Source organism: Rissa tridactyla, chromosome 15 (genome assembly GCF_028500815.1).
Source record: "Rissa tridactyla isolate bRisTri1 chromosome 15, bRisTri1.patW.cur.20221130, whole genome shotgun sequence".
Classification (NCBI taxonomy): Eukaryota; Metazoa; Chordata; class Aves; order Charadriiformes; family Laridae; genus Rissa; species Rissa tridactyla.
Genome location: NC_071480.1, coordinates 1897468 through 1924263, shown reverse-complemented (window position 1 = coordinate 1924263; position 26796 = coordinate 1897468). Strand labels below are relative to the sequence as shown.

General features: G+C 47.0%; 1 protein-coding gene across 1 annotated transcript in view; it reads left to right on the top strand.

Annotated features, from left to right (window-relative positions):
• The window catches only part of SHISA6 (shisa family member 6), a 266118-nt gene extending 252177 nt beyond the window's left edge, over positions 1-13941 (top strand). Inside the window, exons 5-6 of the mRNA XM_054221716.1 lie at positions 4514-4666; positions 13189-13941. Coding sequence (XP_054077691.1) covers positions 4514-4666; positions 13189-13739 — 704 coding nt within the window. The 3' untranslated portion in view covers positions 13740-13941. The remainder of the gene's footprint in view (positions 1-4513; positions 4667-13188) is intronic.
• The last annotated feature ends 12855 nt before the right edge of the window (positions 13942-26796 follow it).

The following is a 26796-nucleotide window of genomic DNA, read 5'->3' as shown; positions in this document are numbered from 1 at the left end:
CTGCTCTTGCTGAAAGTTTGCAAAGCCCTGACAGTGAATCAGGCTCTTGCTCGACTTAGGGTGACTTTCTTTCCTTCACGGATTACAAAGCAGCCAAGTGCATGCAGAAAGCAGAGGAGCCAGTCCATATGTCCGCTCAGAGGCCAGCTGCGATTGCAATCCCCAACGCATAGAGGGACCCACAGTCCCTAACGTCCATGTGGTGCCAAGCACGGGCCACATATCCTTGTCAGGATACCGAATGTAGCAGGAAACACGTTCCCCCGGCAGTCCACGCGTGCAGGCCATGCTCCTGGCTCCTCAGGTGCGGAGCTCTCTGCCGGTCTGCGCCGGGGAAGCACCTTCGCAAGATTTTATTCAAGAGCCTGGTCCGAATGGAGCCGTTCTGAGCCTGGCCCATGAGTCCGCTGGTTCTCATGGAAATACAACAGGGTTTGGATTGGCCTAACAATTCTGGCTCACGAAGGAGAAGAAATGCACCGTTCTCGCTTGGTGGGTGTCCAAGAAGAGAGATTAGAGCTGCAAAGGAAGAGTCTTTCTCCACAGAGATGCCTGCTCCCTTCCTGAGCTTATCGAGCCGGCATTGTGCAGCCTAGTGAGGCTTTGGCAGTGCTGTGCCATGCTACCAGCCCTGCGAGCAACGCGGCACTCTGCTCAGAGCACTGTGAAACCGCTGATGCTCAGTAGATGAGGAAATGCTGCAGAGTTGAGCCCTCTCCTGCTGAATTAATCAGAGAGACACTGGCAGAATTTTAAGATGTTGCATTGGCTATAAAAAGGTGCGGTTCCTTTGAGGCTGCAGCAAAGAGAATTTAGAAACCAAGAGAAATGGCACTGCTGGATGATGTTCCCATCTCTGTCGTATGTGCCACGCACCGGGTGAGCTTCATTTCCTCCGTGTTCCTCTGCAAATTTGCACCTTTGCAAATTGTGCCCAGAACGGGCATGTGGCTGCAGGATGGTGTCAAGGGAAATGTGGACTAATACTGACTCCAAAGATAATCCAGTAACCATGGGACATTGTCCATTTTCCAGTGGTCATCTCCCATTGACCAGAATGTAGAGCTGGACTGGAATGAGTGGGAATGCTGGGGAGCAGAGCAGTGTACAACCCCAGCTGCCTTGCAGGGAATGGGCAGACCTTCCTATTTACATCCTGTTAATTAATCGTCCTGCATCTTCCATAAGAGCCAACAAACACCACAAACAAGAAGGAGAGACACCGAGAAAAGCATGACTCAAATATATTGCAGGAATGAGGAACTACTAAGAAACTGCTGCTGAACTGATCCCAGAATATAAATTGTACAAGATAATTCTCCTTACCAGAGCCTCTCAGTTCTCTGATCTTGCCCTCAAACTACATTATGCAAAAGACATCTGAAATTATCTCTGGTCATTTCCGTTTACCCCTTATTTTGCTGAACGATGGGTAGTGGATCTCAAGGTGACTTCTCGTTTGCCAAAATCATTACTGTCTGCTCCTGACTGACTGGATGGAAAAAGCAGTAAGAAGATGCACTGATTCTGCACAAGCCCATCATATAAATGTGTGTCACTTAATTTCACACACATCATGCAAGCAGTCAATTAATGCTCCTGCTTTGGCACTGAACACAAACTCCATACATACGACTCCATGCAAAATGGAGATTAGACACAGGTTCTGGCTGAGAAATTTGCAAAGAGATGTTACCCCAGGGTCCTTGCCACACAAGCACAAATAGAAGTGGGGACATAGTTTCAATGCTGATATAGTCTCTGTTTGCTGGATAATATCTAATCAATTGTTTCCAGGGCCCTGATGAATATGATGCACTTCCTAATCCTGCAGTCAGTCTATTAGACATGGATTGAAGTCATCAGCAAGAAAATAATGTTCTCAGAGAGATGACACATGAGCTATATGCTCACTTGGGGCTATGTTATTTTTGCCAGACAATAACCCTATTCCAGGAGTGCAGAGACATACACAAGCAATAGGAAAGAAGAGTTTATTAACCAAGATGGTTATTGCATTGTTAAGAGGAAATTTTCACCTTTGCTAACTTCTGTGAGAAAGTGCCTCATAATTTCTGAGAACTGGGAACAAAATCCTGCTCTGGCAGAGAGCTGGGCTGTTCCTTTTCTGCAGGGTGGCTGACATTGGCTGTCAGTTGTTGAGCCCAGAGGAGCGTGCAGGTGCTTGCTGAAATGTGCCAAGCCCCCGTTCCTGCAGGAGCAGTTTCCTTCCCCTCGCCTTGCTATGCTGGCAGCGGTGGGGGATCGCACAAGATGGGGTGTCCCACGCTGGTACCAGGCTGGTGCTCAAGGAGAGGCGAAGCTGTTCCTCCACTCCTGGTCATACCCTGGCTGTAGCTGGGAATGAGTGCACTGCTGTGATTTGTTCTGCTGGAAGCTGCCTCGTGTGGAAGCTGCATTGTGAGGAGCAGCAGAGTGCATGGGATCCTTGATGACGGGGGCAGGAAGGAGCAAGTGTTGGGTTTTTTGACATGGTGGTTGTAATTCAAGTGTGGCATCGAGTCTCTGCTAGGTGCCACATCACTTCTTCCAGCCCTTTGTGGGTGTCTCAGATACCCTGGCATACTCCAAATGGATCAGGTGCCTCTGAATTGAGCACTGGGTGTGTAACTGCTGAAAGCTGCAGAGGGGGGCTCTGGCCGCGCTGGCTTTGGGAAATCTTAGGCAGGTTTGTGCCAGAAGACAAGACTGTCTCAGCCTGTCTTTGACTGAGAAGCGTTTGTACAACATGAGGGGTAAGTAACAGAAGGTTTGAAATGGCTAGGAAAAATCACGGTGAGGAAAACTGTGGAGACAGCTCTGCATCCCCACACACAGACGTGCCTGGAAACAGCTGGGTCCACTTCTGGGCAACGGAGAGCACCAAGGGTGTAGTGAAATGTGAGCACGCAGAGAGGAGAACAATGTTCTGCTGTTTAACTCAAACAGGACTCCACGCAGGAGAAAGGCAGCAGGGGAGGAGATGGCCTGACTCCTGCAATTTTTTTTGGTAGGAAACAGTTTAATTTGTGACTCTAGAAAAATCTCTTCTGAAATATCTGCACTCAGGTGGATTTTGTTTAAAATTTTTGTGGGAGATGAGGGAATTTAGCCAATGTTTGGACATCGCACAAAGCCAACACATTTGTCAAGGTGAAATTCCCCTGCCGCTCAATTACTTTTGGGTAGAAGCTGTGCTATAATCTCAACCAGTCCATGGTTCAGAGCAGGTAAAAGGACCCTGTGAGTGCGTGTTGAGCACATGTTGCATTGATCTTCATGAGCACACTTTAGAGGGGTGGACAACAGGAATGCGTGAACCCAAGACTTGGGCATTCTGCTGCTCCTCAGCTGTACCAGAGAACTTATCCCTCTGATTTAATTTTCAGACCATCCTTGAAGTGGCTACCTCCTTGGCCTTTAGACCCTGTTAATGCAATCCCGTCACTGCCGCAAGCTCCCACAGAGCCCACTGCAGTCTGTTCTAGCTTTGCTTCTAGTAGCTGAAGCTCCTGCTATTTTTAATAGTCTTATCTCTGCCTATTTTAATTCCTGAACACCTGGGAGTTAAAAATACAATTCAACAGGTTGCTGTCCCTTGGCTGAGCTGATGAAAAAACATTTTCCATCCAGCTTGCAGCAAAGGACCATGACTTCAATACCAGGCAAACTCTGCAGATTGTCTGGACTTGACTTTTAACATCCAGACTCAGTGTTAATCTTTATTGACGGTATCCTCAGCATTAGTGTCCTGACAGTGGGCATTTTGACACTGGCTGCGGACTCCCTCAGTAACCAACAAAATGAAAATAGTAGAGTGAAAAAAACAGAGGGCATTCTCCACCCCTCAGGGATGGCACCTCCTTTCCTGCTTCAGGAACCTCTCCAAACCTTGCCTTGCCTTCTGTCTGCACCCAGATGTTCACCCCACAGCTCCACTTCCCACTTACCTGGGTGCAAGGGAAGCACGGCCACCTCTAGAGCCCACCAGAGCCCCTGGGCCCATGGAACAGCTTTGCCCAGGAGCCCCCAGGTTCGGAGCATTAGCAGAAAGCTGGCACGATGAGAGAGCAATTTGATCAGCCCCAGTTAAAATAACCCCATAGACTCATTCCCATGGCTTTCTGGGGTAAAGGTAGGTGATGCTTCCTGAACTCATGCAGGCTGCAGTGGGGTCAGTCCACAGCTCCGTGACAGCCCTCCACGGTACATGGGGTGGCTCATAGCCCACCAGACCCTCTGTCCCGCTGTAGGAAGGGCTGGTTGGGCCATGCACTTTCGAGGCAGCAGTTTGCTTCTCTCCATAATCACTTTGGACAAGGAAACCACACCACAGGATCCATTTTTCACCGGTCTGATGGTGCCAGTTTGAATTATGTCCAACGGCCTGTCACTGAGGCTGGCTCAGATACAGCTCTTCTCCCTGCCCGAGTTTGTGGGAATGGTTTGCCTCTCTCAATTTGTTTTGGTGCACACTGTGGACATGCCTTTCTCTGTTGTTTTTTTTTTCCAGATAAGCCGCGAATGAACAACATCCTTACTTCTGCCACCGAACCCTATGATCTGTCCTTCTCCCGGTCGTTCCAGAACCTCTCTCACCTCCCGCCATCCTATGAGTCTGCCGTCAAGACAAACCCAAGTAAATATTCTTCTCTGAAGAGACTAAGTAGGTGTCAGCTCATTTCATTTCTTTTGTATCTCATTGGCTTGTAAGCCACAGTGGGCACAATGTTAAGGCAATAATCTTCTCTCTGTCGTTGTACTGCCCAAGTTGGCATCTCCAGTAATGATTCTTTTGGCTGTCACTTCCCATGAAGGAAGAGCACAGACAAAGAGTCACTTCATTACTGTGAGAACACATATGATTATTTGCTTACTGACCTTGCTGTGCTGCCTCCCACTACTCCGCCTTGTATCTGCTCCTGACAGAGTCACCTGAGAATCCTCTTTATTTCTGCCAGAGCCAAGATGAGCCAAACTGGCTGCTTCAGATCAGCTGAGCTCACCTTGGCGTATGCAGGGCGGATATCTCACCCTCCGTGGGGGTGGCTGGAACCAGATGACAATCTCTGGCCAACAGAAAGCTGATGAAATGGTTGGGAGCATCTGTTTCAGTAGGAGCACATCTGCCTGCCTTGAGTAGTGCTGTGATCTGCCATGTTTCATGGTGTACGTGTCCGGGTCTGGTCCTGACCTGTGCCCTACGCTGACCCATGGTGCATCTCTGATACTTCAGCACGTTGCTCACTGCCCTGTTCACACTAGTTAGTGTCTGTTCTATGCATTGTGTTGTTCTCCTAAATTTCCTGTAATGCTCCAGACCATCACCTTTACTGATGGCAAACTCTTCAGCTTTGGTGGCATTATGAAATAAGTGATGTTTGTGTGGGCAAATGCTCTCTCCAGACTCAGACGCAAGGTTTGTAGTATGTTTGTAGTACGAACATTTTCCGGATGCAGCCACGTATTCACGCTGCCTAATTTAGAGATATAACTTAGGAGTTTATACTTTCAATAGCTTCACTAAAGGTAGGTGAGGGGGAGGAGCAGATCCTACTTCCTTAGTCTGTATAAAATCTGCATTCCAAATTTAGCCAGACACATGACATTAAGTGGTAGGGGCGCCTTTGAACTGTCCATAACAAATGTCTGTGTGGAAGATTTTCCAGAAGAGAAAACAGAATGGAAATGCAGCACATAAAAATCTCAGCCCACTCCTTGGCTCCTCAGTGTGGGACTTATGTACATGTTTAAGATTAAAGCAAATACATTTGATGTGCTTAAAAACGAGCATGTGCTTAACCGTGTTGGAGAAAAGAGATGAGGTTGTTCTGTGATTGGAGTCTGACATCTTCCCTGTTCAGTGCGCCATGCACACAACTCTGCTTCTGCGTGAGCTTTGTTCCCTGGTAACATTTGTATTTCACACTCCCAACCATAAGCATTTTTCCCTCACTGCATCCCAGTGATGAACTGCCCACATTCTTGAGCAGCTTTGATGATCCTATCTGATATCGGAAAAGCCCTCAAAATCATGGCATTGTAGTATTACTGCTTTTAAAAGTCCCCATTTTGAGGTGATGATTTGTTTTCATTTCTCATCTGAAATTAAAATTTCTCAGCACAAAAGTTATACCCCTGGACAGCCCTGAAAACCGCTGTTTCATTTGTAATTGATTTGCAGTGCCTGGGATTACCTGGGGTACATACTGCCTATTCAGAGTCTGGAAGATCTCTATCCTGGCACCACTGAGAACTGGTTAGAGAAGTGCTCACCAGGAACAGCAATAATGGATCCTCCTGTCACGATGCAGGGGATGGTCAAGACCTCTTCCAGCCTGTGGTTCATTTATTGCTTTACATATTGTTCATAGATGCTCAGTGAAATCTCCTTAAGCTCTATGTTAAAGTTATTGATGTATCTCACTGAAACATTAAAAAACCCACAAATGAATGCTAACTGAAACACCCACCCCTTCCACAGCCAACATCTGGAAATGTATGTCAGATTTGAACACTATCCTCTACCTAATCCTTCAACGCTTCCCTGATTCACACTGAGTATAAATTCACTCACACCAAGCAATGCCATCCGTGCACTGAGCAATACTAAGTGGTGTCTTAGCGGTCTGACCCTTTGGGTGCAGAAAATTTTGCTCAGCAGTTGAAGAAAGGACAGGCTCCTACCCGTCCAAGCCGCCCCTCTGTAGATCTCACGGTAGAAGGGAGTAAGTATTGAACTCCAGCACTGTATTTCCTAGATATTTCTCTAAAATGACAAAAATAGGCTTGTGTTAAGGTGCCAAAATTAAATGCCCTCAAGAATGTGCTGAGCATAATCAGTCTCCCTCTTTTCACCTTTTCCTGACCCTCTGGACAGTTAGTGTCCCTGTCCCCATTCAGAAGATACCTGGCAGTTAACCTAAGAACATGAGAGTTAGTCTTTGGCCATTGGCTAGAGTGGGGTTCATTCACCCCCTGAATTTTTCAGCAGCATCAACCCTAGGAAGGAGTCTCTGCACACTTTGATGGAAACACCAGCTATTTATCCATCAATGGCAGGTCTAGATGTAGTTCAGTCATCTTTGCAAGGCATCAACCCATCCTCTTGCAAAGCACCTGACAAATGCCAAACCAACTGCCTCACCCTATATGTTTGAGTAACTAAATGAGCAGTTTCAGTTTAAAAGTTTCACTTTAAAACTGCTAAGTGTTCCACGCCCCCACTGGATTTGCATATACTCAGCACCTCTAGAATCACTGAATCACTTTCTTATAGCTGGTCTTAGCTGGAGCCAAAGGAAAATAGGCACCCAGCTCCTAGACCTTCCCTCGTAAAATACCAGCAATATCATTTTCTTGTCATAGAATCATAGAATGGTTCGGGTTAGAAGGGACCTTAATGACATATGAAAGGACCATATGACATATGAAGGAGCTAAAAGCAACACAAAATACAGAAAAAGTAATATCTAACTGCTGGGTTTGCAAATGAATTATTGGGGTTTTATTTTTCAGATTTAAAGTTAATTGTTTCTAATGATCTCCCTGACATAGTTAAAAAAAAATGAATGTTGTGAAGAGCTCATTAACAAACATAATACTTCTATTTAAGTAAAACAAAAGGCTTTAGGTACTTTTAAGTCTGTGTTTCAGCTATTTGTCTGGGTTTCTTCAGGCATGCTAGGCAGCTAAAGGTCACTTATTTTCCCACAGTTAGCAGAGACAAATAGTGAAAGATGGTTTCTGCCCAAGAACATCTAAATTGAATAATCAAGGCACTTCCAGGAAGAAAAAATATTTAGTACCCAGAGTATCCAGAGATGAGGAGAGAGAGCTTAGCAAGGGTATGGTCAGATTCACCTCACCCTACTTTAGCCATCCAACAATCTTGTGTCTTCATTTGATGCAGACATCTCTACAATCAATGAAGGACAGTCGTCTCTATATCATGATAAACCCTCTGAAGGTCCCAGTCTCTCATTGGCACCGGAGTTGCTCTGGCATGCTACCTAGCTCTTTGCTGGATAACAAGCCTAATTTTTGATGCCTAGAGCTTAATGAAGTACATTCCACTTCAGGAGACTCATCTCCTCATGCAACAAGGACAAGAGGAGCTACACCTGCTGCCTGCCCCTGTGTGTCCCTGGGGAATGTGCCCAGCCTGGGGAGGGGAGCTCCTCACCCCTGGATTTGCCAGGCAGGCGCTTCACTTCTGCTGGCATTTGACTGAGAAGGCAGCACCATGACTTCTCTTTCCAGAGCAAGGGCTTGAAGATGTCCAGGCCTTTTATGGAGCAGTAGGAAAACAGGTTGTTGCCTGCACAGAAGCCAGCCAGAACCAGGTCCCCAACCAGCAGTGAGCTTTCTGCTTTCGTGGCTCATACTTCAGGGCACAGACCACAGGAAACCCATCCGGGGCTGCTGCAGGAGGATCTCTGAGGAGCAGGGACCCAACTCCGTGGGAAGCCCTGTGCCAGCCCTGTCAGGCTGGGGGTGGGAAGGGCGGTGGTGGGAGCGCATGGGAACATGCGGCTGAGCAAGAGCAGCCGATTTAATTCCACCCTGCCCAGCGCCCCAGGGAACTGCTGTTTCCAGCTAAATGAGAAAGGTCAGTCAGGAAGGAAGCTAACATTTTCAGGCGTATTAAACCACTTGGTATTGGCTAAAGAATCATCATAAATGACTAAGCAGCTTGAAAGTGTTAAAGCCAATTAAAACAGGAGAGACAAGCCCAAAGAGGAAATACACTGTCAGTGCAGAGAAAGAAAAGCAAAGAAATTACTATGATGGCCTTACATACATACACATACACACATACAACCATGAGAAGAAAAAATATCCTTGGCTTTTCCACACTCTCTTCCCAGAACGCCACATACTTATCTCGTTTCTCTAATTACTGTGTCAGAGGAGCTGTGATCTGCCTCTCTGTGATGGCATCTTACACATTTTGAGGTGAAATGTGTCTGTAAAAGCACTGCCTCCAAATGGGAGGGGGAAAAAACCTGCCTGAGGGCAAATCAGCTTATTCTAAAGCCAAGTCAGATGAAGTACTCAAACGCTCCCGAAGTTTGGTGAGACCAGCCCTGGTCAATGTTCCAGAAACTGCCAAAGGAGGAAAGAAAAGGGGGGAGGAAAAAACCTCAAACCAAACCAAACCAAAAAAACCAACAATGAAAACCTGCAGAAATTGTGCAAAAAATGTGATTTTCAGTAATTCTACTTCGACATGTTTGAAAAAGATTAGTGAGACCCAGAAGTATAAGATTGGCTTAAAAAAAAAGAGAAATTTCTGTCAATCAATAGACCAGTGATTTCTTTCTGACTGCTCATCAATTATGGCCTTTTGGAATCCATTTAGGACACGTTTTCGAATTTTGAAGCACATCCATGAGGGAGAAACCTATTTGATTGTAATTTTCTTTGGCTAAAATTACAAATGTCAGCTCTCACATGAGCGTCAACGGGAAGATAAGGGGCCGCAGTGCCAGCGCCTCGCTCCCCCAGGGAACTTGCTGCCGCATTGAGGATGAGACGAATCAGACGGGGGGGTCTCAGGTCCCAGAGATATTTTAATTTTAACAAACTACGCAGACAGATGTCCACAGTTCCCACCCCCCACCCACCGGGTGAAGCCCCCGGTGCCTCCGATCTCAAAAGCCTGGAGCTGTGCTCGTTTCACTGCTTTCCCCGGGTGCAGGAACGCTGTGGTTACAGAGCTGTGCTGAGCTTCTCCCCCGGTGCGAAGGCACGTGTGTGATACAGCACGCTCGGCCTCTTGCCCGGCTGCGTTCTCCGTGGCTGGTTCAGCAACGCTCGTGAGCTGACACCACCTTTCAGAGGCAGCAGCCTGTTAAATGCCTGTCTGGTGCCTGCTTAAACCAGCATGTTGTTCATGGGAAACTGCCGTTTTGGCTTTGGTTCCTTTGAGATGGAGATGTGAAGTTTGTCTACACCTGAAAAAGTTCTCAGAATAGCTGTGCCAATGTGTCTCTCGGCATCACAGGAGGAAACAGCCCACCCAAGCTTAGAAACACCTTTGAAATTAAATCAGTTCCCTGAATGGTTTAGCCACTGCCAGCAAAAGGCCATGCGGACTTCTACACTGTTTACAGGGGTGGAAGAGGGAAGGAAAGGATATTTTTAATGCTCCTAATTGGCAAAACTTTTAAAGTGTAGAGCATGCTGCATTTTTTATCCAAATTTGCAAGGGACAACTTCAAACCACTTTTAATCATCTGATCCTGCTGCCTCACTAGCAGCCGCGGACCACTGTAAACTTCACATAGGCTGGTTCAGCTCCTGCTGGCAATTACCACAGCCAGACGTGAGCATCCAAGCACATCTCCATTTGGGATGTTTTGTGCTTTAATTACGTCTATTTAGAGTCACTTGGGCAAATCCAGTGGAACTTCTCTCATCCAGAGCGGAGGCCAAGTGCCAGAGTGCTAATTGCTTAGCTCCAATTCTGCACCCAGCCTCAAGCATCATTACCAAGCCTGTGCACACTAAGTATATGCAAGTCTATCTATGGCCACATTATAGAATAAAAATGCCTAAAATTGCTCTGGTTCTATGGAATTTCCCCAGTCCTCCTCAGGCTTCCTAGAAGGTGATTTTAAAGGCATGAGAGTTTGAGGCCAGCGGAGCTGCTGTCTGACATTTGCAATGACCTACTCTTCCAAGAAGGTTTTGATTGCAAAAAAAAGGCTAATTCCTACAATATATACTCTGGAGAGCAACTCCCATCAGCAGCAAGCATTCAGTAGAGGAATTCTCTGGGGAATCCTCACACCTTGGTGGTGTATAGGCTATAAAGAAGAGGATGGCAGCAACAGTGGTGCCAACAGGTCGTGCGTTTCAGCACATGTTCTCTCAGCTTGTACTTTTGGATGCTGAAACAGGGGGATTGACCATCCTCCTCACAAGTTCTCTGGGTTATGTGGTCTGTTTGCAGGACCATGAAGAGCAGGGTCCCAGGGGCATTGTGAATGTGTGGGAGAGGAGATGAAGAAATTAGTGGGTGAGATCATCCAGCACAGGTCGCTTAGAGCACTCCAGGGTTTGGCTGAAGACCTTAAGGCACCAATGTGTTACTGTTGTCTTGTGAACAAACTCCTGTGATGTTGTCAGCACCAATCATGTAACACGAGGCATTGACATTTCCTCTGAAAGCGCTCTGCTTCATGGGACAGCCAGTCAATTGTCTTCATTTCTCAGCCAATGTGGTGCGTAAAACCTATAGATTTATGGTTATGTCAGAGGAAACAGGAAATTTCCACACCATATTTAACCACTAGGTCTGTTGAATGCCTACAGAGACTCTAAGCATTGGAGGTGGGACCATCTATCTCACCCACCTCATGAATGCCCAAAGTGTCCTGCAGCAGAGCTTTGCTCTCACTCAAACATCCTCAGAAACTCCATGCATGTGAAATTTTCCTCTTCCACCATCTGATACTTTCCTATCTTGCAACACCTACTGCTGAATGAAATACTGGAGCTGAGAAAATCATCGAGGTTCCTCTTTACTATCGCTATCATATATCCTTATCATACTTGTCATATAAGCAGGAGACTTTCTAAAGGAATTTTATGACAGGTCCCAGAAGCTGGCCAGGATATACAGCAGATGATGTCTTTGCCCATCAACACTTGACTCACGATTGGTAGGGAAAGTACTTAGTGGGTCATGTGTGTGTGTTCCCGGCTCTGTAGCCTCTATGCCAGGCTGCTCCCATAAGATTACTTTGCAGGAGACCTTGTTTCCTCTGTAAGGTGGAGAAATTTGCTTTACCTTCATATGAGAAAACCCATTCCTGCACATGAGTGGGTGTTGTGCTGTCTTCTCCAAGGAGAGGACAGCTGCTTGCCAGGTGTCTGGGATGAGTCTCACTCTGGGGTCTTCTGAAGTCACTGATGAGCCAGAAAGGATGGGGGATGCTTTTGGACACATCAAGAAAACATCTCAGACAAAGAAATGAGGAGGAAGGCTCATACAGATGATCAGTGTTGAGCATTAAACCTGCCTCCATCCCGTGACCCAGGGAGGCCAGCGTTATGTTCTTCCACTTATGACAGTATACTTCTGGTAAGGGACTGACGTTCCACGCCTTACACCTCTGCAGCCACAGGAACGTCATGACAGTTCACAAGCTGCAGTGGGCTTGAAGCCCAAGGACTGCTAATCCTCCTTCCCGGTAGGTAATCCCAGTATGCCAATTTAAGGCATATGAACATCAAAGGGGTTTACCAGAGAGTTTTTCAGTTTCTGTTGTTGGGTGGTTTTTTTTAAATCTGAAATAATTGTGGAGTAGCTTTTTCAAATTACAAGTTGGTTGAACCAGATCATTCCAGCTGCTGCAGGATTAAAGTGATATATCAGGGTACACCTGCAGCTGCCAGCATGCTCTTTGAGTCCGAGGCATTTCTCAGAAAGCGAAAAAGAAGAGGCTGGGTATGTGTGCGTTTTTGTGCTGAGTTCCTGTGCATCAAAGAGATCGTTTAAGATGCAGAAGCAGCAAACTGAGAAAGAAACGTTCCATAGGATAAATTCTATGATAGCAACCAAGGTGTCTGAAAAAATGGAAAATGAAACCTGAGGCAGATGATTCAGTGTCTCAGAGAGAGCATCCCATGCCCACCAAACCTGCTTTGTGATCACATTTACAAATATTCAAAAATAGTAATTAAAAATGAGATGAGGGCACTCATGGATTCCAGAGCATATCCACATCTGAGGCCAGAAACAAGGTATGAGTTTCCTCAAAAGGAGACCTTGTCTGCCTCAGCTCACCTTCCCTAGGCTTTCTTTATAGGTGTATTGTGAAGGTGACGTTTGATAATTTCTCCATAACTCGCCGTTTGTGTAAATCACGGTCTGAACTCAACGGCACGTGGAGTCTGTTGTGTCATGGTGCAAGAAGGTGTGATGCATTGCAGATGGACTTGTACCTGTCTGCATGCAGTTGTAACTCTCTCTGTCTGCCGTAAGCCCATGGTGACACAACCCGCATGGGGCTGGCATCTCTCTGAGAGGATGTCCGTGCCCAGGTCAGCTGCTGGTAGATGGTCCCTCGGGTCTCACCAGGAGGCTGCTCCAAGGCCGTGTGCTGTACACAGACCCTTTTCACCCCATGGGACAACACTCAGACACATCTAACTGTTCCCTTTCCTTTCCCACAGCTGACAAAGAGGCTGATGAATACTACATGAGGAGGAGACACCTGCCTGACCTGGCAGCCCGGGGCACGCTCCCTATCAACGTCATCAAAATGTCTCAACAGACCAACCACAGGGACAGGCCTCGCCGTCCCATCAGGGCCATGTCCCAGGACAGAGTGCTGTCTCCTGAGAGGATCATGCCCGAGGAGTTTAGCATGTCCTATGAGCGGATCCTCTCAGACGAGCAGCTTCTGTCTGCAGAGCGCCTCCACTCCCAAGACCCCCTGCTCTCCCCGGAGCGGTCGGGGTACCCCGAGCAGTCTATGTCGCGGGCATTGTCACACACAGACGTCTTTGTATCAACACCCGTCTTGGATCGCTACAGGATGACAAAAATGCACTCCCATCCTAGTGCCTCAAATAACTTGTACAATACTTTAGGTATGAACCCAACCTCCGCCAAGCGCCAAGCGTTCGCCTCCCGACGAACACACACGGTAGAACAACTGCATTATATTCCAGGACACCACCATCACTACCGCACAGCGAGCAAAACAGAGGTGACTGTTTGATATGACCTCGTGCATTGTAGATACTCATTAAGGACTGGGGTGGCCACAGCACCCCATACTGCAGTGGCCTTATAGGCCAAGATAACCTCTATAACTCAGTGTCTGAAAAGACTTCTCTGACAGTCCCATCCACGTTGTTGTTTTTAAAGCCACCCCTTCATCAGTGACATAAGAAGAACCCAAGCAAGCAAACAGACGACAGCGAGGGATAATAGAGGAAATTTCCTGATATGCATCAGTTTCTGTCAAAGAAAGCCATAGTAGTAGATGGCTCCTTCCAAGGGCTCACCTGCATTATCTCATTGTTTTTATGAATTTAGGACTTTTCAGTTGCTACAAGTAGGAGCAGTCTCATGCAGTCCAAGACAGGGAGGAGGAAAAGCAGCACCCCATCCTGGCGGGAAGGGGTCCTGTTCTCATTCCTCACGCCAGCCCTCATGTTTGGCCTTTCTGTCGCAAGTAGGTAAGCTTCTGTCTGCTGGAGATCACCTCCAGATCGCTCGATACGAGCCAGCACCCATACATCCGTTCTTCCTCACCCTTGGAGCAAATTCAAGGGCAGACTTTCCTAGGGGACTGGCAGATCTAGAGACAACAATAGCCTGGCTGAGAAATAAAGTTTCTTAGTTTATATTAAATATACTCATAAGATAAAAATATACTAGTGCCTACAAATCGCCTGCTCTCTCAGTGTAGGAAGTAGTGGGGTTGATGTGTTCAATAAGCACAAATATGCTGAAATGCTTGTTAGACCCTTTTCTCCACTCATTCTAGTATCTTGGTGTCTCCAGCATGTAAATAGGAAGGAGGAACAGGGTTTCTCTTCCTCCAGCTTCTTGCCTCTACTGAACCTAAAGCACCAGAACCCGTTCAGCTTCGCACTGCTGACCTGTGCTGGGGGAAGTCCTGACTCCACTGAGACCCTTGCAAGGCAAGGCTACCACACATTTCACCAACCTGGATTTCTCCCCAGAAGTTTATTTTCCTGACAGCATTTTCCACTGGCCCAGTTCCCCTGTTTCTGAACATATTTTCTCCTCTCAGTTACAGCCTAGACCTCCATATGTAGCAAATTTTTTCTAGCCCTTAGCAGAAGCACAAAGCTGAGGGTGTTTGTCTACCGAAAAGCAGGTCGGTAATTTTCCATGATTTTCTCTCCATGTAATGGCCTCCCAAGAAAACCTTCCAAATTCCAATTCCACTGAGTACCAGTCCTAACCATGAAGACAGTTACATTTCATGCATATAAAATATATATCCAGCATAATTATAATAAATGGGCATGTTGTATATCTGATATAATGCTAATTAGATACTATATACTTGTAAAATCTTTAAAATGTAGACTCGTGGGTCCAGAATTTGTGAGGGTTTTATCTTTGGCTTTCTAGCCAGATTGGGCTTTGCTTTTGTTTTTTGTTGGTTTTGGGTTTGGTTTGGTTTTTTTATTTCCTTATATTTGTCTTCCTATCAAATTCTGTAGAACTAACTCACACTAGAACATTCTTCTGTGGCCAGGAAAGGGTCTCAGAGGTTTTGAAGGCCAGCCAGACCCAGTGCTGGAAGTGTCAGTGCTGGACACTCTCCAGCACTCACCATCCATGGTGTGCACTCAAAGCCTGACCACACGTACGCATCCATGCTGCCAATCCGAATGGCAGGCATGCTGCCTCCTCTGGGTGAAATGATGACTGACTTCAGGCTGTAAACACATTCCCATACAGTACTGCTCTCTTCATGCTCTACATTCCCACACTGAGTCTTTTCCTACATGGCTCTTCACTAAACTTCGTTTAAATTAGCTCTGCCCTTCTCCTTCCCCTCAAATACCTCCCACCTCCTGGCCTTAATGACTTTCCCGGCTCAACATGTTGGTCCTGTAGCATACAATGATTGTAGGTTGTGTAGTCTTGTGTGGAGGCTTATGATGCAGCACCAGGTTTGTCTGGTGCAGGGTAGGAAGGAGGACCATGACGTCTTCCCCCAGTGGAATTTAGAGGTAGGCCTCAGTGGGGTGGCCATGTAGTCTTTCTCTTTCCCAGACTGTCCTGGGACTGCTGGCCCTAGTTCATGAGCTTTCTTCTGCCCCGCCTGATGGAGACTGTGTTCAGAAAGGACTCCATCTGTGAGAAGAACTGGGGCTTTGTTTGACGGAAACTGAGCTGAGAAGGAATAAATAAGAGTCTCCATGGTTCAGATTGTCATTACCATGCAGCCTTGGGAAAAATCATTCTGGGCAACAAAGAGAATTGTCTGTGGACCAGGGTGGCAGTTCATGGCATGGGGGTGACAAGAGGGAAGAGGCTCACACCTCACCTCCTGACCGCTTCCCTTGATGGACACTTCTCTCCCCTGACTACCTCCAAGCTCCTCAGCTCAGTCACTGGATATTTCTTCACAGAAGGCAATCCCTGTGAAAATATTGCCCTTGCTGACCTTCCCACAGAATGAAGTTTGTGACTCTTGTGAAGAGAAGATAAATGCACATGGCTGATGGGGAGGCAGTCCCTGCTGAGGTTCTGGGGCTCTTCCATTCTCTCTTGGCTCAAGCAAAGCCAGGATCTTCCCCTCTGCAAGCAGGGAGATGTGAACACTGTGGGAGAGGAGTGTCCACCCTAGAGTGTCCAGGAGTTGAGGTGGCAGAGCCAGAGGAGCAGAGATGACCATGTGAGGCCACGCGTAGGTGAACACTCCTCTCTCTCCATTTCCCTAGCTGTATGTCTCAAGCTCTAGTCTTCATCTAAATGTCCCATTCGTGAACTAAGAAGCTGCTGGACCAGATGCAAATATGGAAATTTTTCACTCAAGTAGGCCGTGCAGACGGTGTGCTGTGCTCCAGGCCATTTGACCTCAGAGCTCTTGTTCTGGCTGACAAATATCACAGGCCCTCTGCTAACTTGTCCTACCTGGGAAATAATCCTCCAAAGAAATCTTAGCCCCATTTCCTCATCTTTTCCACCCAGTTGTTTCAAGCAGATGTGTCCCACAAGAACCATCAAAAAGCCTTTCTAGGCCAAAACTCTTCAGGGACTCTGCCACCACCACTGAAAATTTTCAGCAAATTTCTTTGGGAAGGCACCAATGCCCTGGATGACTGCAATTTGTTCCTGGGCACCATGTGTTCCCATGGCTTGCTTTGTGTGCTGGAATGGGTTGGTAGCTAAAGCACTGTCATTTCAGCCTGCACAGGTGTTCTTATGTCATTTTTTTCCTTATTTCTCGTTTTGAGAGTTTGTCACTGAAAGGACACTTCGTCCGGGACTGGGTGTCACGATCCACAGCCTGGTCCCCAGCACTTCGGTTCCCCGTGGTCCACATGTGATAACGGTAACACTTTCCTATTCCGCAGAGGCATTATGAGGGTCCCTACCATAATGTCTATGAAGTGCTTTGAGACCCTCTCACGACAGACACTGTGGTACAGCAAAGCATTTTTATTAATATTGTTCGTCACCATTGTCCTGCCACATCACGTCTGATGTGTTGCAATCCAGTGTCTGTCCAGAATGAGAGTGCTGGGGTGGGGGATGCAGTTCCCCAGATTTCCCATTGCTCTCCTTCTGGTCAGGGTCCCCAGCAGGCGGCAGCTCTAAGGGATGCTGTTACCTGCACTTAGACCTTTCTGCTTTCTTCTCCTCATGTCTGAGTCACCGTAACATTCTGCACTCAGGAGAAAAGCAGGAAGCAGTCACATTCCTATGTACAGTAAAATATAATCTGCCTTGATTAATCTAATATACTCTGAAGAATTGATCTGTCTTTTTCTCCAACCCACAGGTGGAAACACACATCTGTGGAGCGTCCAGTTCCCAGAGTGCATGTGCAGGGACTGGGGGAGGGTGATGTAGAAAAGTTTATATTATTTCCTACAAACTGATAATTATTTGCATTCCCCAAGCAGCAACACATAATAGTAAGCTGCATTGGATTTTATACAATTCTCTCATTAATACAGATATGTGTATGTATATATATAAACACACACACATATATATATACACATACATACTGTAAAATGCAATCATAAAGTTCTGACTGACCCTGTACCAATCTAAGCTTCCAAACTGTATTGAATCACTCTTTGAAACGTGGAAAACTATTTTTAATGAACCACACAGATCACCACATGGAACAGAAATTTTGTCATAAAATTCTTCTAACCAGTGAACCGTGTTTTAAGGAAAAATGAGATATTTTTCAATGTTTTAATGTTCCTTTTTTAAATGATGATCTGTTACTTGGGGTTGGGCGGGGGGGGGTGGGAAGAAACAGGGACAGTTACCCAGGAGTAAGCCCTCCTTTCCTGGCCTAGATTTAATTTCTGTCTACTGTTCTGCTAGCCTGGCTGGCTGCAAAGCTGGTCCCATGATCCTGGGCTTCCCACATGCATATTTATGTTCTTGTGTCTATCAATCAGAAGTGTTCCCACCAGGAATCTGCAAGAGCCTGGCATCAAGTTTTTGTAAGAGATGGGTAGTTCCTGGTAGCTGGGAAGATGTCTTCGTCTTCTTCCAATGCAACTAACAAATTCATCATGAAACAGGGTAACTTTAATTGTATTTGAAGTAAGTGTTCTAAATTGTGATCAATTAACCATCTTCTGTTCATGTGATGGAGAAATAGCTTGTCTTAGTTTTCTTTCAGATTTAGTGCTTGATCTGGAAGGAGGGGCTCTGCTGAAATATATTTAACACATACTGATTTCATGTTCAAGTATATTTCAGACGAGTGAAAAGTTAGTAGGGGAAATAGGTGAGAAAGGGGCTTAAATATTTTCATAAAAAGTGGTGTTAGCAATAAGCCTGTGTTGGGGCTGCTTCTTAGAGAACAGCCACTTCTGTGTTGTACGTCTGAAAGTGGGTGGTAGAAGGTATCGTTCCCAGCCTCTCTCAGCTGGGTCATGGCTGTCAAGGAGGTGCCCTCACCGAGCCCAAAACCCGGCTGGGAAAACCAACCTACGCGTCACCCGCTGGCAGCCCGGGGGCAAGGGGAGAGTTGGATGATCCCGTCCGAGCACGTTCGTGTAAACCTGGAAGGGATCTCAGCTCTCAGCAGCGAGCAAAGCGGCGTCCTGTGTCTCTGCCATGACCGCATGATGTCCAGGAGGTCTCCATCCCCACCACCTCCGCTGCAGGGAGAGGTGCGTCCCGACACCCTGACCCTCTGCCCATGTGCTTCGTAACGGCTCCTGACCTTCTGTCCGCAAACCCGTTAGACATTTTTGTAGCAAGAATTTCTTGGCTTTGAGAAAGACACTTCTTACTGTAATATTTTTAGTTTGGGGGACAATATTTCCTAAGAGGGGTTAAGTGGATATTTTTGTGCTTTAGCCCAGTTTATGGATTCCATGTTTATTATACAGTAGTACTGAAGAGGAAGTACATTTGTATCTGTAACTTTGCACAGACTCTTGGTTAACCATTAAACAAGCTTCAAGATGAGCAGTATTTGACTGTTTTTCTCTGTATTATTCTTGTTGTTATACTTACCTGTAAAAGCACATTCTGTATGTACTGTAAACAAAAATATTATCAGTTTAGTAAAATTTAGAGTCTTAAGGATTTTTCCACTTTTGTCAGTAACAAATATTTATGGATTAAAAAATAAAGGCAATTTCAACATATAAGTTGTTTCTTTTTTGATATCTATTGGGGAAAAAAAAAAAAGAGAGGCCATTTTCTTGGCCACCTTCCCAATCTTTGTAACCAGCGTTTGAAAGGTAGATATCTATATTTCTGTGTGTAGTTAAATAGCATCTATTAAAATGAATGCTACAAGGTCTGGAAGAGTCATTATTTTTATGTATTTATTTCCTGCTTTTCATCTTCATGCCAGAAAATAGCAGGGGGAGAAACGAGACATTACTATTTTCTGTAAAAATCTGTCATGCAAACCTATAAGATTTTATTTTAAAGTTGCCCTTCTTTAATTTTGCATTCATAAGCCACAATTCATTCTCCATCTAGAGAGCCTTGTATTGCAAAGCCAGAACTTGTGAAATGTCCCATAGCGCTGGAGGTTCAACAGAGGCTTTGCTTTTGCATTGGCGACACTGCACACAGGGGAGTTTCCCTGTCATCCTTCTGAGATGTGAGCAGTGCCAAGGAGACCAGAGCATGCTCCTCACTAGACAGCCCCCTCTGCTACCACGGAGGGTGAAACTGCATTTTCCTTTCCACCAACTCTGAGTCCAGGTTTTCTTATTACTATGTCTAGCTGGGAAACGTGGCAGGGTTTTTCCCTTGCTTTTTGTGGAGGAAATGTCAAATTTTATACCCACATTTCCCTATTAGTTTGCCTTCAGCATTATGTGAATTTGCTTACATTAAAAATGAGATCATAGAATCATAGAATCTTCATGGTTGAAAAGGACATTTGAGATCATCGAGTCCAACCATACACACACCCCCAAAAAAACCAAAACAAACCAAAAAAAACCCCAACCTACAATCTCTGCCACTAGAGCATGCCCTGAAGTGCCAAATCCAGACGTTTCTTAAACACGTCTAGGGACAGTGACTCAACCCCCTCCCTGGGCAGGCTGTTCCAGTGCCTGACCACTCTTCCAGTAAAGTAATTCTTCCTGATATCTAATCTAAACCTCCCCTGCCGCAGCTTCAGCCCATTTCCTCTGGTCCTGTCATTATTCACCTGGGAGAAGAGGCCAACCCCCACCTCTCTGCACCCTCCTTTCAGGTAGTTGTAGAGGGCAATGAGGTCTCCCCTCAGCCTCCTCTTCTCCAAGCTAAACATGCCCAGCTCCCTCAGCCTCTCCTCATTTGACCTGGTCTCCAGACCCCTCACCAGCCTGGTAGCTCTCCTCTGGACACGCTCCAGCACCTCAATGTCCCTCTTGTACAGCGGGGCCCAGAACTGAACACAGCACTCGAGGTGAGGCCTCACCAGTGCCGAGTACAGAGGCACCATCACTTCCCTACTCCTGCTGGCCACGCTATTCCTGATACAAGCCAGGATGCTGTTGGCCTTCTTGGCCACCTGGGCACACTGCTGGCTCATGTTCAGCTGGTTCCACCAGCACCCCCAGGTCCTTTTCTGCCAGGCAGCTTTCCAGCCACTCTTCCCCAAGCCTGTAACGGCTGTACCTGTAGCCTGGTAATTGGGAAGGATTGCTGGAAATCAAAATAGTTGCGCCATCAGCACCCTTTCTCAGCACAGCCCTGGGAGCGGACGAAGGGCAGGCACTGCGGGTGGTGGTTCCCTCCCAGTGTGGAGCTGCTGGCAGCCCATCCCTCTACTGCAGGGCTTTGGGAGAAGCTCTCCTCATCCAGTTGTCCCATATCTCTGCCCCGTCCCTTCTCCACCACCTTGCAGCTCTGGCACTGAGCTGCAGAGGAGTGCTACTGAGATAACATCACAGGGGTCCTTCCCCACCGCTGCCTTCATGTGGTGCAGAGATCATCACATCACCACCAGTCACCCACCAAGCCCCAAGCTCTCCTCAGAGCTCTCCTCTTCAGTCTTTTCTCAGGCATAGCTTTCTGGTGCTTTGCTGCTCAGCTTAAGTAGATTAAACAAGCTTTGAGGAATAATGTCCCACTACCACCAGAAGAAGACAATCATCTTCCAGGGTAGGTCCAGTGGGAAGACAAGGCCCTTTTGTAGCCCTTCTGCCAGGATAGCACTTGGGGTCTCCTATCTCCATAAGAGCGGAGCTCAGAGTCAACAAGGCATAAGCAGCACTTCCTAAGAAACACATGAACCCAGTAGAGTTAATTAAAGTGCATTTATAAGGGACAAGTTTCATTTTGCCTGGCAGTTCTATTCATAATTACCCAATCCTTTGTAGCACTAATAAGTGGGGAGGGAGCAATGGGGAATTAGCTAATTTCTCCACTTCCCATAAAAGGTATTGAAGAGAACAGCAGGATTTATGGTGTTGAGAGACAATGATGACTGAGATGAAGCTGGAGCCAATTCTTACCTCAAAGGACAAAAAATCCCACTTTTTCCAATTCCTGTAATAGTTGATTTCTGTACTTTGGTGAAGAGCTTACTCTTTGTTAGCCAGCCTTCATTCAAGCCATCTTCACTGTCCCCACAAAGTGATCTCTGCAGGATCTCTGGTGGTGGCCCAGAGAGGTTTCTCCTGTGGCCTGGACACCACCCCAGGTGAGGTCCTTGCCAGCTGGTCCCTGCAATGCCGGGTATGACTTCGCATGTGTGACTGGAGGGACACTTTGGTGGGTGACATGGAAGAGAGCGAGACCCTGGCCTCCTCCAGCACAGGCTATCACAGATGGTGGCCCTGTTCCTGGGTAATGCAGCGGGCATCTCCCCAGGCTGCACGGCAGGAGGCAGTGGTCCCTGCCCTCTGGTGGCATGCACCTGGCCAGAGCATGGCACGGTTCATTGTCTCGCTGTCTGGGGGAAGGTGTGGTGATGAAGTTCCCCCCTCACCCCTCTGGGGAGCAGTAGACAGGGCAGAGCTGTTCTGGCAGACCTGCCTGGTGGGACCGGGCAGGCTGAGCAGGTCCCTGTGACCCAGCAGATATCTTCGTTGAGGACGCAGAGGCAACACAGCACAGAAAAGGCAAGACCAGACGTGGGCAGGGCCTCTGTCAAATGAAGAACCTGTATCTGGAAGGATGTGGGGCTGGGTATGATGGTATGGATGTGGGGTTACCTGAGGAGCAATAGGGCTGGATTTTGCCAGCCATTTCTTTTCCTTGATGGAGACAACTTGATTACAGTTCACTCCTACAGCAGGGTCCTGGTGTCACTTCCTTACACCAGTGTTGGCACAGAGCAGAGCCAGAGGCTGCAGGAAGGCAAGACATTCAATTAGAAAAGCAGCAATCCCTCCGTCTGGGAAGGCTAAAATCCTCACACGTGAAAAAAAGTCAGGACTGTGTCCACTCCTTGAAAGGCAAAATCCAGAAACACCACTGGGAAACCCCAAAGATGCTGTTGAAGTCTGAAGGAGGACAGAAGTCCAAGTGGGAGGGCTGGCTGCTTCATCGGTCACATCTTCCCAGCAGCTCTTTCACTGTCCTTAGGCTCCAGCACAGCATCTGAGAATGTTTCCCAAACCTAAGTATTCGTATTGCTCCCAGTGGCCTTGGAAAGATGTTGAAAAATGATGAAGAATTAAAGGACTTCAGGATAATTAACACATGTCAGCAAGTGTTTAAGAAAAGCAGATCTTGTCAAACAAACTTGAATTAATTCTCTAATGTTCTCACAATTTGGGCTGCAAGGATGATGTGTAGGTGCAGTATGTTTAGCCTTTTCTACAGTACTGGATCTGATTAAGATTTTCATCGCTGCACATCCTTAAGAAAGATGATGTTAAAGGGGTGCCACAGAGGGGAACTGGTGGATCTCAAAGAGTGGGTTTCAGTGGGTTTTACCCTCTGAGGAGCTGTTGCAAGTGGCATTTGGCACAACTTAGTACAAGACCGCACACTCCTCAACCCTGAGCTCAGTGGTCCAGAAGTAAAGATGAAATTGTTGCTGCTAAAAGTTTCAGGAGACACAGAGGGTTTGGGATGCAAAGAGCAATGTAAGAAGGAAGTTCTGAGACAAGGGTGGGCTGGGTCCTTTGAACAGAAGGTGCCATAATGCCACAAATGAAATCAGACCTGCAGGAACCGGAGCAGGGCTTCTGGGATGGATCTAGATGCCTTGGTGGAGAAGCAGTTCAACTCAAAATTGAGTTGGGGAAATGCTTTTCAGTGAAGTTTTTACAAAGCTCATCATTTTAGTTCGTAGTGAGAGGCTGAGAGGTGACTTGGTCACTAGGTATAAGCATTTTTAGGGGGTGAAAAGTGTAGGGTATTACAGAGCTCTTTAATCCATCACCAGAAGAACCAGCTGATGAAAGCTAAAGCCAGATAGACCTTCACTGGAACAAACTGTCAAGGAGAGACTAGATGGGTGATGTTTCTTACTGTAATAAACACTATGTGGCTGCTAATGCTAAGTCTTAATGCCGCAGTCATCCTATGAACAGGATACCACCTTTCTCTCAGCTATTTTCATAGACAAAACCTACAACTCGGTGAGCTCTTCTGTGACTTGAAGCTCACTTCAAACCTGGAAGTGTTTTCTGCCCACAAAGGAGGGTTCTGTTTCCACAAGGCGTTTCCTCCCAGGCAGTAACACACTTAAAGGCATTTAATAATTAATGGAGCTTTGCAAGAGCCTTCAGGAGCATTACCATTCCCTGCAGAGCAGAGAGGACATTAGAAGGAGAGACCTTCGGAAGTGACTCACCCCAGTCAGAGAGTGAGTCAGGAGCAGACTGGGAATACGACACAGTCCCCCATCTCCCTCCTCGTTGAAATGCCAGGTATCAGCTCTTCTTTTCTGCCTCTAGGTTGGGGAAGCACTTTTTGTTTATTTTCATTTGAACTTCAGGCTGCTGACAAAGCTCAGCATCTGCCAAACGAGCAGTGTGCTTCAGCTCTGCTGTAACCACACAGGGTTGCTGTGGGAGAGGGAGATCTAGTGGAGGGCAGAGGACAAATCTCACGGATGATTTGCAGCATGTGACCGTTTCACTATCCAAACATGTCTGGGAAGGTTTTTTTGCTCATCTTTCTGTCTCTTCTTGCTTGACACAAGACTACATCAGGTCAGAAATCAACTCAGGGATGACTTAATGGTCTTTGAGAAGATTTAGTGCCAAACTGCTGCCTCAGGAGCATCTGCATGCTGAGGAGCTGCATCTGCTCAGGGGTTTTGTAGGGTTATATGTCAGACTGAGGTGCCTGCAGTGATCAAAACTCTGCTTGGCTGCAACAAAGCTTCAGGAGCAACCTCAGTCCTCTCAGGCCAGGATTCATCTGTCCCTGCTTCAGTAGCTGAAAGTTAGATGTCTCAGTGCAAACTGCAATAGGTGTCTAATACCAGCTGTCCTCTGGGGAGGCCCATAGAGGGGTTTGGGGCATCTCATTCTGACGTATTTAAAAAGCGAATGACAAACTGCACTGCTCACAGTTCCAGCAGCAAAGTCTCCCAGGCACCACTCTCTCTCTAGCTGGATGTCATTACCCAGGCCCTCCAGAGCCCCCCAACAAGGAGTGGTTCTCCTACTTCAGCTGTCAGGTTTGCTCCATCAAGCTGCCCTCAAAACACCAGTCATTGGGTTACCTAACCCTTACCCATGACTTCACCCATCTTCTGTGTTAGTGACAGCAGGAGACTGAAGGAGCCTGGGAGAAGAGTCGTGAGAACAGCGTAGACTTGTATGGCCACCTTAGGTCATTACCGCACCTGCCACCACAAGCAGTGATCGAGCGCTTGGCTGAGCCAGACCTTTGGGATTTGTAGACCCAACACTGTGCTGGGCAGTCAGGAAGGTCTGTGCTGCTGCAGGATCTGTGCTGCAGGCTGATCTGCCAAGAGCTGACCTATCTAGCACTGTTTCATTTGGAGAGTCCTCCGAGGAGAGTGAAATATTGCACAGAGGTTTCTATTCCAAGCTGTAGTGGGAAATGGAAGAAGAATAACTGGGCCATGTTTTCAGGGTTGCATCTGCCCACACTAAAGCCTAAAAACACTTAAAAACTTCTTTGACCCTGCCAACCAACCTGCTGCTCCTGTGCTGACTCCTGGGTCATGTGCACTGAGCACACCTCTATCACAGACTCGGCCAGACGGTCGTCCTCTTTGACTAAGTCCAGCATTCAGTTTTTTCTGCCATATTACTGGCCTTTAAAAAGAAAAGGACTACTCTGGTCCACGCAGCTTTCTAGGTCAGCAGGTGGTGTGTCGCTTGCTGGGCTGTGTGAGTCAGACACTTTCACAAAGCACACAAGGCTGGCTGTCAGTCACTGGCAAATCTTCCACCAGGAAAGTCTAGTGGCAATTCCAATACAAGAGAGAGTCACAGCATCGAATGGGAAAAGGGAAAGATGTTCTAGGCTTCTCCTCTTGGAATAATCAAGGGGTGATGGCTGCTGTGCAGATCAACGGACTGTAAAACCACCAGTGCTCTTTTTGGGGTTGTTTGCTTTGAAGCAGCAGAAAGACCCTGGCTAGGAGTGGGGACCTCACAGGATGGCTCCTGGAGGGCAAAGTCATCCCACATATCTATGAGGGGCTGGCAGCAACTTTTCATATTCAGGCATGTAGCTTGGTTAACTCTAGCTGAAAATTCATGGATAGCTCCAGGAAAAGATTATCATGTTATTGATGTGGTAGACAGACAGAGACATCTATCCCCTCCGTCCGATGACAATAATTCTGTGCTGAGCAGCAGTCTGTACACCTTATGTGTTCATTGCTCATGCCACAGGCTGGAGAGGCCAGAGGGGCCGCAGCCATTTCATCACATCTCAGCTCCGTAACCCCCGTGACTTGCCTTGTAGCTGGCTTATCATTATGCATCTGTTTCCCGATGCCGTCACTGCTGCACAGGAGACACCGTGAGCGTTGTCTTGGCTGGAAGAGCTCAGACCTGAATCGGCCCCATCCACAATGCTGGAGATGAACGTTCAGCCAGGGACGCTGGCAGCCATGTGCCTCCTGATGATGGTATGACCATGTTCCTCAGGGGCTACAGACTTTGATAAATCAAATCACTTTAGGAAAGGGTGCAAAGATCTAAGCGGAGCTGCTTGCAGCACTCTAAATCATCTTTTGTGTCCATATTTTGCTCCTCACATGTAACTTGAGACTGACTTAGCCCAACAGGGAGATGATGGCAGAGCATGCAAGCAGGGAACATGCACAGTGATGTTTAGGGGTTGAGAGGTGGGAGAGAGGAACCTGTCTCTGCAGGTCGGGGCCGTTGCTGGTCAGATACAGAGGGCAGGCACAGGGAGGAAATGTGCTGCCAGCAGCCCAGCGTCCATGCAGAAACACAGCAAACAGCCACGATGCAGTGGTAATAAGCAAGCATTATGGCAAGATGCTACCTGAGACAGAGCAATAATCCTTTTTCTTTTCTGCACCAAAAAGTACATAAAGTTAGTTGTGAAGAGAAGGTACGCTTCTTTTCTCTGCAATCGGACCCCTGTCAGCATGCGGTCCCTTCAAACCTAGGCAATTCTGTGATTCTATGATAGAAAGCTTTGTTCAGAGACTTTGA